This window comes from Pteropus alecto, unplaced genomic scaffold (assembly GCF_000325575.1).
Source record: "Pteropus alecto unplaced genomic scaffold, ASM32557v1 scaffold61, whole genome shotgun sequence".
NCBI classification, from domain to species: domain Eukaryota; kingdom Metazoa; phylum Chordata; class Mammalia; order Chiroptera; family Pteropodidae; genus Pteropus; species Pteropus alecto.
Genome location: NW_006434835.1, coordinates 1,266,045 through 1,278,939, shown reverse-complemented (window position 1 = coordinate 1,278,939; position 12,895 = coordinate 1,266,045). Strand labels below are relative to the sequence as shown.

The 12,895-nt window shown below is 61.1% G+C and overlaps 1 protein-coding gene across 3 annotated transcripts in view; it reads left to right on the top strand.

The window, feature by feature from the left end:
* Positions 1-12,895, top strand: part of EIPR1 (EARP complex and GARP complex interacting protein 1) — an 88,456-nt gene that overhangs the window by 43,787 nt on the left and 31,774 nt on the right. For all 3 annotated transcript variants that reach the window (XM_025045723.1, XM_006910212.3, XM_006910211.3), the window contains one exon: positions 12,598-12,754. In XM_025045723.1, coding sequence (XP_024901491.1) covers positions 12,598-12,754 — 157 coding nt within the window. The remainder of the gene's footprint in view (positions 1-12,597; positions 12,755-12,895) is intronic.

Sequence of the window (12,895 nt, the reverse complement as noted above, 5' to 3'; positions counted from 1 at the left end):
GGAGGGGGGCCTAGGAGGGGTGGGGCTCAGCGGAGCCAGAGGTACCCCCAGACCCAGACCCGAAGGGGAGGCCTGCGGCGGTGGACCCCGTAGGCAGGGCGGAGAAGGAAGAGGCCAGGCGGCTGCAGGGGCACAGACGGGCTCCAGGTGCAGGCGCCTCAGCACCCGCAGCATGGACAGCGGCGCGGAGGGCAGGTGCCGCATCACACGCTCACCGATGTCCGCGCTGCGGCCGCGCTCCGCGGTCTCCAGCCCACTAGTCCCACTCCACGGAGGGGCCTTGTTCGCAGTCTGTTGAGAAGAACGCCTGCCGGCATCACAGAGCCACACTCCCGGAGCTGGGCTTCGAACCGGTCCGCCCCGCTCCGGAGCCTGTTTTCCCATTGCACCCTCCCTTTGTTTCAGTTTCCATGCAGGTCGTTAACGTGTGCGTGTAGGTGGCTGGAGGCGGCCAGGTGCAGGGGAAGGGTGTTCCTTGGGGATCTCTTGCACCCTCAGAATGAGCTACCCCGCCCCCTTCCCGGGCCTCTGCTTCAGGACCTTATCAGCAGGCCATCGCGTGAAAATGGCACCTTGTGACCAAGTGGCTCACCTTGGGTATTTGTAAAGACCTGAGCATTTGGAGGCTGCCAGATGAAAAATGCTATGAATATGTAAAATGTCATCGGGCTCCTTCACGTAACTTTTCAAATTTCACGTTTATGCCATGGGGATCCAGATTCCAGGTTCCAGAACATGCCCTGTGTGTTTTTTAAAAGACTGAGGAGCAAATAGGTATGTTTAAAACTGGCCGTTCACTTCGGCCCATTCAGAATTCACCCCAACCCCACCCCACGTCCTGCATTTGAGCCATTTTGAGAGAAAGGAGGAGAGGAAGGAGCCTCCTGTAAGTGAGGGGGGCTCGCCCGCGGGGCGGCGGGGCTCCTGCGTCTCCAGTCCCCGGCACGGTAATAAGAGCGCCTCCGCCCCGGCCTCGCTCCGCGCTCTGTTTGGGTGGCTGGGGGTTGCTGTGTTCATTAGCAAGGCAGCGAGATAAGCCTATTTGCCAGTGGGAAGGAGGCTTCTGGAAGCTGCTCCTCGTCTCCACCGCACCGAGGCCCTTAATGGGCACCAGCTGGGCTTCCCCTTGCACACTGCGGCACGGCGGGCTGCAGAGGGCCTCCGTGCCAACTCGAGCACACACTTCAGTGGCCGTTCCCCAGGCAACGATGTCACACAGCCAGCTGGCTCTGCCCTCGAGCCCATCAAGGCGCACCCCCGCCAGGAGCCGGCACGGCGGCCTCGGCCCACGGCTGTCTGCCAGCTCTGACGGGGGAGCAGTGCAGTTGAATTTCAAGGTTAAACACGAGGGAATGAACCAGATGACTGTATAGACAGGGATCACAATTAGGGGTGTGTTTAGATGTGCACACGGAGAGAGAAGGGAAATGCTGGGCTAGTTGCAGCCTGTGGGGTTTGGGGTTTGCTACAGATGGAAGGTCGACCTGCTCCCCTCACTCTGTCCAGGGGAGCCCTCAGCCAGGGCCAGGGCTGTGGGTGCTGCATGGCGGGTGTCGGGCGGGCGGGCCGCCACAGCAGAGGCACGCAGGGAGAGGTGCCCCCAGCCTGGCACTGAGGACGGAAGTGGGCCGGGCCAGTGGGCCGTGTGACGGCTGCCCACACAGATGCAGCACGGGGCTCAGAGGTTGGCCCCGGAATTCCCATGCCTTCCGAAGTCGACCCGGGGATGTCCCCGTCGAGTGGCGCTGTGCCCGCTGGCGCTCGCTGGCTATCTTTTCTGCAGTGTCAAATATAAAATGCACATTTTCAGGCATTGTGGCGTTTGAACTTGGACTCTCCCCCTCCCCTGGCGCCAACCCCGTTCAGTTCCAGCAAATCATTGGTGCGCGATGCAGCACGGACTTGAACTCCCCACGCCGTGTGTGTAAAATTGCGTTGCACGGATCGGGTCGGCTTCTCAGCTTGGCGTGTCAGCTGTGACATAGGGGGCTCTCTGCAGACGGGCCGGGGCGACCACCCACCGCCCTGCGCCGTGTCCCAGCTCACCACTGTCACGGACTGTGTAATACGGGCACCCGTTGCCATCTCGGAAGCCCCAGCAGGCAGCCGGTGGTCCCCGCCTCACAGCTGGGGAGACCGAGGCTCCGAGCTGCCGTGGGGTTTAGCCCACACTACCTCCTCGGGCTCTAAACATGAGGCTGTTCCCACCTCTCCCCAGTATTTACTGAAAAAAGCATTTTTACATATAAATCATGTCGATTAGAAATTTTTATAGGAAGGTATTGATATTTCAGCCTGGGGCAAAATATTAGGAAGTTAAACACATTAGTCAGCAAATCATTCAATTATCAAATAAGTATGAGGTTTTTGGGGGCAGATTAATTTTTGATGTGGCTGGTGTCAGAGCCGTCTGTGATGGTGATTTGGAAAGTCCGTCTCCAGGCGAGGCGCCATGTCTGCCCAAGGTGATGCTGATGACTCACCGTTTTCTGCCTTGTAATGAGAACGTGGGTGGGTCGTCCGGAAAGCCAGCCCTTGGATGTCAAGCGAGTGTCCCCGCTTCCTTCCTGTGGGACCGCAGACGAGTGGCTGCGCGCAGGGTGGGGGTGCTCAGGGCGCTGATGCTCGCAGCCCCTCTTCTGTCTGGGCCCCTGGGACTCCTCGGCCAGCCTGGGGTTGGGTTCAGAGATGGGCCGACCGCTCAGGCGGACAGGAGCTGGCCCCGTTGGAGGAGAGCGTCTGCCACCTCCCTGTGACGTGAAGGGACTGCCTGGTGGACCAGCCAGGCCAAGCTACAGGGCTGGCAGGAGAGGGGGCGGGCAGGAGAGGGAGCTTGGGCCTGGCCGTCACCTGACGACTCCCTGCCAGGGTGTTGGTGGGAGCGGGCGGGGGGAGGAGCCCAAGACTGAGGAGGCGTGGGGGCTCTGGGTGTCTCCGGAGCCCCTGCTGGCTCCTGCTGACGAGCAGTGGTGTGGGGAGATTTGTAGCAGTACCCTCAGTACCCGTGGGGCAGTGTGGGGCCCTGGGTCCGAGGATGTCTGTCCACAGCCGCCCGCGGGGCCTGGGGGGCAGGCTAGGGGAGCCTGGGCAGAGGTAGGGCTATGTGAAGTCCGGTTACGGTGCAAACGTCCCTGGGGTTCTAGGAAAGGCTAGGGAGGGTGGTGCCAGGAGAGCCTGGGACGGCCGTGCGGCGGCTGGGGCTCGGGGAGGGCATCATCCTGTGCCCCTCGGTGCGCCTGCTCCTCCGTGCGCATCACCGACGATCCCTTTCTGAGCCAGGGCAAGGGCGAGGACGTGCCGCCGCCGGGGGCCGCCTGGGTCAGGGCCCGCACGTAAGCGTGCTCTCTCGGCGGCCGGTCTCCGCCCCACGGCAGCCTCGCGGGCGAGGTGTCTGCCTGGGACACCCAGTGCCAGCGGAAGTGCCAGTCGCTCCGGGGATGGGTCCCACCAGCTGACAGCTGGCTGGTCAGGGGCTGGCTTAGAGCCTCGTGGTCGGCGTGTTGTGTGTTGCCACTGAAAGTTGGGCATCCTTGCGGCAAAGACACCCCAACACGTTCCAGGTGGCTGGACTCTCGGGAGCGTTCATGTGCAGGCAGCGGCCCTGGGGCTCCCCAGGCTGAACCCCCCGTTCATGTGGGCACCTGAGGCACTTCGTGCTAAGCCCAGCCACACGTCCAGCTCTGTGCTGTCCCCACCGACTGCCGTGTCCCTGCCTCCCAGGTCTGTGGATGAGGTCGGGGTGGGTGGCAGGGGTGGTGGGTGCGCAGCCGCCAGCAGGGCCAGCAGGGGACTTCAGTGTAGGGCTCACCAGCTACAACAGCAGGGTGGCCGGTCCCAGTATAGGGAACTCGCTCTGCTCCCTTAGGGCTCAGCGATGGTGTGGGGTGGAGACCCGGGGGCGCACACTGAGTTGGAGAAGGTATGGTTTGGCCCGCTGGGCAACAGACGAGGTCGCAGCTGGCTGGACGGAGCCATTCTTCAGCCGCTGGGTGGGCAGGGCCCCCCTCTCTGGCCGCCCCCAGTTCCGGTGGTCACGGGGCCGCAGGGCGTGGCATGGGAAGCCTGGGGCCTGGGGCAGAGTTGTGTAGGGCCTGCAGGGGGAGCCAGAGTGCCGGCCTGGGCTCGAGGCCCCAGAGCGGGGGTGGCAGGGGGCCGGGGAGCCCGCGCTGCCTCGAGGGCCGTGGAAAGGGGTCACAGAAGTTTGGGGATCCTGGGCCCACTCTGGACCAAGCATCCCGAGCAGCCTCAGAGCACCCCACTCGGACCCCACGGCGGTGTCCTGCAGTGTCTCCCAGAGCCCTGGACTGAGCCGGCCGATGCAGAGGGGTACGGGAGGGGTCCCACGGTGTTCCACGGCGCAGGGCGTGAAGGGTGCACGCAGAGCTGACAGGAGGCGTGGCCAGTGCTGCCTGTGAGGGGCCAGCCGGGAACCGTTTCGGGCTTCGGGGGCCATGCGGCCTCTTTCTCATGTTCGTCCTTGTTTGCTTTTGCGCCTCTTTAAGATGCAAAGCCATTCTCAGCTCACGGGCCATTCAGAGGCAGGCAGCGGGCCAGATCTGGCCGGCGGGCATGCCGTGCCCACCCTGGCCGAGGTGCTAGTGGAAAGCCGAGGGCACTCATGCGGGCCTGCCAGGGCTGCGAGCTTTTGTCCCTGTTGGGGACAGTGCCTGGATGCTGGTGGCCCTTCCAAACTGGCATTGTGAACAAAAGTGCGAGATCAGTATCTGGGTCTCTGAAGCCAGGGACTGAGCCTTCTGCCTCCGTAACGACAGCACATCTGAAATGGCGTCACCTGCCTGACGAATCCACTGCCAGTCTCCTGACACCTTCTGCCTGCTGCACAGGCCCACCCAGCGAGGCAGCGGGGAGCCGATGACAGCCAGCACCGGTCAGGACCGTGGTGCTGACTGGGCTCCCCACCCTTCGGTCACCGACGCCCAGTGGCTCCCGCCTCCGCCCTCCCTGTCGTGGGCGGCTCTGCTGCGCGTGGAGTGGGTGCTGCGCGGGGACCGGCCAGTGCCGCGTGTCTGCACGTGGGGAGCTGGGGGCGTGCTAGCCTGCCGCCCGCTGCGGCCTGGACGTGGGCTGCCGCTGCACAGGCGCACTGCTGGACGGGCGACGTGGTGAGCCTGGGGACAGCGTCCATTCCCCAGGCCGGCCCCTCCTCTCTCCCCTGGCGCAGCCGCCCTGGACTGTGCCTGGGCTCCTCTGGGGAGGGCGTGCGGGAACAGTTACCGTGTGCTTCGGCAGTGTTTCAGGGACCTTCCTGGGGGGCCTGGGTTCCCCCAGAGTCGAGGACTCTGGGTGTCGTAGGCCAGGAACCGGGTGAGAGGCCCGACTTCCGCCACGGTGACTCGGGGCTGCCGGCCGCTCCTCTCCACCCACCGCCAGAGCACGCGGGCGGGCAGGCGCAGACGGCACTGCTGCTGGGCATCATGCCCCCCACAGCCAGCCGTTGCAGTCAGGGGGCCGGTCCCTGCGAAGCATCACCTGCCATGACCCCCGCTTCTCGGGGCAGGGGGCGCCACGCTGGCGCAGGGAGGCGGATGCGGGGAGGACCCTGCCCCGGGGGCAGCCTCTGTCCCCTTCATTGCCCCTCTGCGGTCTGCCTGCTCCCTGCGCTCCAGGCCGGGTCACTAATCTCAGCGCTGACCAGGGCATCTGAAAGGCCGTGTGCAGAAGCGTTTTGGGCACGGCCCCCGGCTTGCTGGTGTGCCCGCCTCCGCCCGCCTGGATCGAGATGGCTCCGCGGAGCTGGGCTCCGCCTCGTCTCCCCGGAGCCTGCTGAGCCTGCGCCAGACTGCCAGCCGCAGCCTCTAAAAATAGCCCGCGGTTCTCACTGCAGCCCTCCGTCCCCTCCGTGGTGCAGACTGGCCCCAGCCAGGGCCCATTAGGCTTACGGGGGCTCCGATCTCCTCCGGCGGCCCCTGAGCCGAGCAGGGCGACCCCTCACCGCAGCCGCACGTGCCATGTGCCCCTGCCTCTCCGTCCACGTGCCCCCGAGTCCCTCAACCTCACTAAGCGCCGTCAGCATGTGAAAAGCAGACAGTGGCCCCAGATTGGCCTTAAAGACACAATCGTGACTTCTCAGGAAGCGAAGGCTGTCGTCTGAGGCAGGAGTTTTCACTTCCCCCCGACTCTGGCCTGCTGAGCCGAGGTGTGTGAGCTGGGCACACGGGCCCCCGCGCTGGGCCTCTGTCCCTGGTCTGTGGAATGAAGGCATGAGGCCGCGGCCCCGATGGCCACACGAGGGCGGTGGCTGAGCTGCGGCCAGGTGACCCGGGAGCAGCCCTGCCCTCTGGGAGCTCCTGGTCCTGACAGCAGGACTGGGGCCCCCGCTGGGAGCCTGCAGGACCTGACTCTGGGAGAGCTTTGAAGACAGATCAAAGAAGAATGCCTCGCTGGTGGTTACAGCATTTTCCTGCTAAAGATCAGGTTTTCCCTCTTAAAGCACCTCGTCCCTTTGATAGCTGCTGGGTGTGTGTCGGACGCTCTGCTGACATTCCCGCAGACTCGGGAATCCTCGGAGCCGAGAACGATTTGCATGTCTCGGTGGGCGCACCTCCAGCCTTGCCTGTTTAGTGCTGTTTACCTTCAATTTTGTCTGCTCGGAGGGTTTGGAGAGGCCCTGATAATGCCTACCGTATTCCCTGGGCCTGCAGCGCACTCCTTATTCAGCAGCCGTGCAGTTTGTGCATTTCTAGGGCTGGCGGTGGCCTCCGTGCATGTGACTGTCACTTTCCAGTCGTCCTCAGGGTGATTGCTAGTGGTTTTCAGTAAGGGACTTTGGGCTCACCTTCTATGCACCAGATTTTCAAATTAAGTTTTGGAAAGAAAATTTTAAAATATTTTCAGAAAATCCGAATCAATTTTTTATACACTAGGAATTTTGTTAAACTCTTTTCCTTTTATTTACCAGTTTTTAGCAGAAATGTATGTGTTAACTATGTTTTGTAAGGGAGTCTAGCGCGGTTTTATTTTCGTATTCCGTGAGCTTGCCTGTTGCTGACAGCGGACATTGCTGTCGCTGTAGTTGTCACCTGTCTGGACCCAGCCTGCCGGTGGGAGTCCCCATGGTCTCGCTGTCTGGTGGCATGTCCCTCGTTTGCCGGCCCTGGAGAGTCTTCACTCACCGGTTATTCAGATCATCCAGGAGGTCGCTGCACTCACAATGTCTGTGTGGTGGGCCGCAGACGTTCGAGAGGCCGTGCGCCCTCTGAGTGAGCATGGGACCAGGCGTGTGTCCCAGGGACCCCGCACAGGAGTGTGCGTCCAGCGCTCCGGAACGTGGAAACGCGGCTGTCCTCTCCAGCCGCTGCCCTCAGTCTCCTGGGCATCGTCATTTCTCGCCTGTGTTAAAAGTGCTCCAATGATAAATGTTAAGTGCTCCTGACTCGTGTCCCTCTGACTTGTGTCCCCTCTGCCAGCCTCTTTCCTGATTCGGTCTGCCTCACACGCCAACCCCAGTCGGCGGTAATAAAGCATGATTCTCAGCCCTTCCTTCCTGCCTTCCTGCCTCGATTGGATTCTTACTCTGCCAGGCGCTGTGTCCTCATTCAGAGTTGCCAGCTTCCGCCTCGTCATCCAGACCAGACCCTGCCTGGCTGGTCCTGGGAGGACCTCAGACCCCATTTCCCGTGGATTCACTCCCTCACACCCCACGTGGAACTGGCCGCTCTGCACCCTCCCGGGCCACTGGGCCTGGGTCCTATTTGGGGACACCTTCGCGTGGGTTCCACTGCCCCGGTCTTTCTGGGGGCTTAGCTTACGTAGCCCCGCTCCACCCACATTTTCCCTAGGAAAGGCATGGCTCTTCCTGGAGCGCTCTGCCTGGATCGCCTACGCCACCCGCCAGCCTTGGCCTTCCCTTACGTGACCTTCGATTGCGTTTACGTCCTTGTGGGCCATCTGTATCTGACTCAGCTGCGTGTTTCCCCCACCGGAGGTTGGCCAGGACACACGGGCGATTGCAGCGAGGAGCAGGTGGTTCTCAAAGTCAGCTCATTGCTGCATAACAGGCACCCACAGCCTCAGAGGCAGGGACGAGCGTCTGTTTCTCTCCTGGCTCTCTGCAGCTTGGCTGCAGATCGGCTGGCCCCCGCTGGGTGTGTCCGGGCTCCGTTCCCAGTGCCAACCGAGTGCCTCCCCCATGGAACGGGGGGCCCTGCAGGCTCCGCCCCCCAGCAGCAGCAGAGGCGTCCGCGGTCCGGGCGGGCTGTGCAGGTGCGTTCGGGTCTCTGCTTCACACCCGCTCGCACCGGCTGGCGAAGCCAGCACAGTGGCCCACCCAGAGCCGAGAGCCGGAGGAAGCGCGTGGCCTGCAGCGTGGGCACAGACGTGGTGGGGCCGGGAGCGAGGGAACGGGGCTGTTTCCACGGTACCCTTGTCAGGTTTTGAGGTGGAGCTTACTTATTGAAAATAAAAGGTTAAAAAAAGTGGAAAACTGTAAGCCAGTGTGCCATGCTGGGCGAGCGCCGTGCGTCCAGGGGGACCCCATCACCGCGAGTCCAGGGGGACCCCGTCACCGCGAGTCCGGGGGGCCCCGTCACCACGGTCGGCTCTCTTGTCCCCGGGCGTCAGTCTGCGGGCTCCCCTCAGGAGCGGCGCTGGGCAGGGTGGGCTGAGCGAGCAGGTGGTGCCTGTGAGAGCTGGAAGGGGAGGAGGCGGGTGGGTGCGAGAGCCTCAGACCCCAGCGGAGCAGGACCGAGCCCTGGCCGCCTGCCAAGGGCCACCGTCACCCCGCCAACGGCCATTGTTTCCGCCGTGCCCGCCGTTGGCTGGCTCAGACTGGAGCGGGTGCGGCGTCGGGACGTCTGAGGGGTGGGGTCCCTCCATCAGCCCCCGCTTGTGAGTTGGGGCGGGGGCCCTCCGCACGCCCCCGCCGGGGGTGGGGCAGCCCCCGCTTGTGAGTTGGGGCGGGGTCCCTCCGTCAGCCCCCGCGTGTGAGTTCGTCGGTGCGTGTGCACGCGTTGGGCCATCTGCCCGCCCCCAGCAGTCCCGCCGCCTGGCACCCGTCTCCGCCACGCTCGGCCACTTGGCCTTCCTCGGCCGACACCCTGGCCTTGCTGGTCCTGATGGTAATTGCTGCCCCCCGACTTCACGTACCGTCAGCAGGCCACTCTCGTTCTGGGGCCAGGCTGAAGTGCCAGCGTCAGAGGGCGGTCACTGAGCGGTCACCAAGCTCATCATCGACAAGCCACGCTTCATGCAGCCTCTCCCGGGAGTGGGGTTGTGGTTCGTCTGCTCAGTGACCGCTCAGTGACCGCTCAGTGACCGCTCCGCCGCCAGAGGCCTTCCCGGACGCTGGCGCCGCGCCGCACCCCGCAGCAGTTCGTGCGAGGCCCGCCCGCTCCGCACCGCTGCCGGAACTCGGTGTCACTGCACTTTCTCAAATGCGGTTCTAGCCACTGCGGGCGTCTGACGCGTCTCGTTTTGGTTTTATTTTGCGTTTCTCCAGTCACTTCTGATGTGGAGATCTTTTCCAGCGCGCATCGGCCATCGCGTGGGTTCCTTTTTGGACCGTCTGATTCAGTCATCTGCCCATTTTTAAAAAATTGGGTTATTTGTCTTATTATCGAGGTCTTTGTTCTGGATACAAGCCCTTTGTCGGACACATGCGTTATGAACATTTTCTCCCAGTCTCGCTCCGTTTCTAACAGCATCTTCCCAAGAGCTGACGTTTTTGATCTTGATGAAGTCCAGTGTCTTTTGGTGCAGCCCGTGTCGTCAGCCTCTCCCTGTTACAGTCAGTGTGTTCCTTCCTGGTCGGCAGTCTTCGCCGACCCCAGGTCGCGAGGGTGTCCACGTGTTCCGGGAAAGGCTCTGGCCTCTGATCCGGAGTCTATCTGGAATTAGTTTCTGAGTATGTCGTGAGATAGAATACAAGTTCATTTTTTTCGTACACGTGCACCATTCTTCCAGAATCTTTTGCTGCGAAAGCCTTCCGTTGTCCACTCCAGCACAGTGGCGTTTTTGTCGTCGGTCAGGCGACCATCCTCGGAAGCTCTGCCCGCACTCCGTTCTCTTCTTCTGCGTGGTTTATCTGCGTACCAGATTTGTAAACCACCCCCTTCTGTCATGCTTCGTGGCTGTCTCGGCCGTCTGGGTTCTTGTCCCATTTTAGAATTTCAGAAGCACGTTGTTGACTTCTGCCCCAAAAGCCAGCGGGAGCTTTGACCGCAGCTCTCGACGGTGCAGCGGTGAGGCTGCCGATCCGCAAACATGGTACACCCGTCCGCTCCGAGTCTTTGCTTTCTCTCTGCAGAGTTCTCCGTTTTGCCGCGTACGGGTCTTACCCCTCTGTACTTTCCAGGCATTATTGGATATTTGGTTTTTTAATGTGATTGTTAATACTTTCTCGAATTTCATTTTCTAACTTTTTTTGTTAATCTGTAACGCCCAACTGATTTTTACACATCACCTTTGTGTTCAGCAGTTTTGTGAAATTTTCTGTTCTATTTCTAATAGCATAGTGTAGATTTTCTCAAGTTTTTCACGCGCGTAACCACTGACCAGTAATTGTATTGTCGTGTTTTATTCTTCGCCGTACCGAACTAGCTAAGGTCTCTAGTATGACGCGGACTAGAAGCGGTAACACAGTGTTCTTGTTTCCTTCCCTTTCTCAAGGGCCAAGTGTTAGCTAACTCGGCCCGACGATCGAGTGTGTCTGCCGGGCGGACAGGCAGACAGGGAAGGCGCGATCTTCTCCGAAGCAGGAGTTTGTTCCCCGGGGACTCCGCCGCCGGTCATCGCTTCCGCGCGCTCCCTGCTTTTCCTGTCGCACACCTTTTGTCATTCGGACACTTCATCCGTTTCGCCGTGTAGCCACGATTTATTTCTCGTGTTGTTAGTTCCATCCCTGTTTAGATCAGATGTGTCCTTTTTGTCATCCGGGGAGAGACGACAGCCCACGCCTCTGCTGGGTGAATGTTTCATCTCTTCTTTCCACGCAGGCAGAGTTGCCAGCCCTGTCCTCGGTCGCTCTCCTGTTCTCAGGAGCGCCGTTGCCAGTGTCAGAAGCTCTACAAAAAGACTGTGTCATTGAAAATTTCAGCAAAAAAATGAATTTCTCACATAGACAAGCCATTATGCACAACACCTCCATAGTTAACGCGGGGACGTTAACATCAGGTGTGTGTGTGTGACATCTGTGGCTCTTTTTCTGTAAGCCACGGTCCCGTATTCTTTCAGACCCAGCGAGGTCTGTGAGGTGAGCTCGGGGATTGGCGTCAGGACGACGTGTTGGAAATCCTCATTCTTCTGCCGATCACCTGATCACAGGTGATAACAGTGATGATGTCCCTACCTGGGAAGCCAGGCATTTTGCTTGCTGTGCTCACCGCTGCATCTCGTGGTTGGTCAGTGGGCCTTTGGGTTCAAGGACCATTGTAGCTAATAAGTGGGACATTCCGAGCGTCACGTAAGGTCCTTCGCTTTCCCGTATTTTACGCACAGGAATCTGTCCGCTCAAGGCCGCTTCCGTGTTCCACGGTTATTTCATCTTCTCGACGTGATGTCAGCTGATGCTTACACGCCGAAACCTGCTGTGGTGTCGTCGTGCAGTAGAGGCCGCTTTAAAAGGGGAGGCCGTTTAGTTTAGCACGCATGCAACTTAGAACTGAAGGGAAGGCAGATTTGGGAAGGATTTACGTGTAGGAACTTAGGATTACTTTTTAATCACATAATGTTAAATCCAATTATTTTTCTCTTATTTTTTATTTTATGGAAGATTTCTCTAGGGGGCAGAGACCTAGAGCCTGGCACGTGCCCAGAAAGCAAGTGACCCCAGTCTTTCTTATCTAAGTTAGTCTCTTTGTCCAAAGCTGCTTTTTAGGGTGCTCTGAGAATGAGCAGAGTCGGGAGCATCTTAAAGCTAAGGGCTCAGGGCCCTGGGAGGGCTCACTGAGCAGCCCCCAGCAGGAGTGTCGGGGGGGCGTCGTGGCTTGTAGGAGATGCTGCGTGCACACGGCGTGTGGCAGGTGGTGCAGTGGATGGCGTCACCGTCAGGCACGGGCTGCTCCCTGCCGGTGGGCCAGGGCGTAAGAGAGTGACTCATGGGCCTCAGCCCGCGCGCCTGCCGGCCACACACTCGCCACCTCTGCGGACGGGGTCCAGTAGCCCACGGGCTCTGTTTGCAGACAGTGCGTTCAGGGTGCTCAGTGTGCGTGCCAGATGCTGTCCCGAAGCCTGGGCAGAAGCCCACTGATGCTGATCTCAGACGGGCCCAAGCTGCACGCCTGCTCATTGCACCCCCACGTCAGTTTCGCTCTGGTCTTTGAAGAACTATTGAGGAGGAACAGAGGGAAGTCAGTTTGGAAGAAAGTAATTTTTTTCTGGAACAGAGTGATGGTTTTGCACCCAGGGAGAGCGGGTTTAGCGCCCGCCGTGCGTTTCTGCCTGCCGACCCTGGGCCCCCGCCTCTCTGCCCTGGCCTCTGCCTGCAGCGTTGGGCAGGGTACCAGTGGCCCTGCGAGTGTTGGCGGGGTGATGGCGGCCCTGGGAGGGGGGCCGGGTGCCGGCGGCCCTGGGAGCATGGTGGCACGCTGGCTGCTGTGTGGCCACATGTGCACACTGCTGACACCGCCCTCTGTTGCACAGCCTTGGACAGCAAAGTCCTGACCTGCGCAGCCGTGTGGAAGATGCCGCAGGAGTCGGAGCCGGGCAGCCACGAGTCCCCTGATGACGCGGCCAGCGCTGCGCACAGCCTGGAGCTGCTCTGCCACCTCGACGGCACGGCCCACGGCAGCACCGCCTGGTAAGTCCTGTGCGGCTCATCCACCGGGCAGCCAGGCATCCGATCCGACGGCGGGCCCGCGGGCCGAGCCTCTCCTCCTGTGGAGCGGACGCTGCCGGGCGCTCGCTCCCCGTGTGTCTCAGTCCCCGTTGCTTCCCAGGT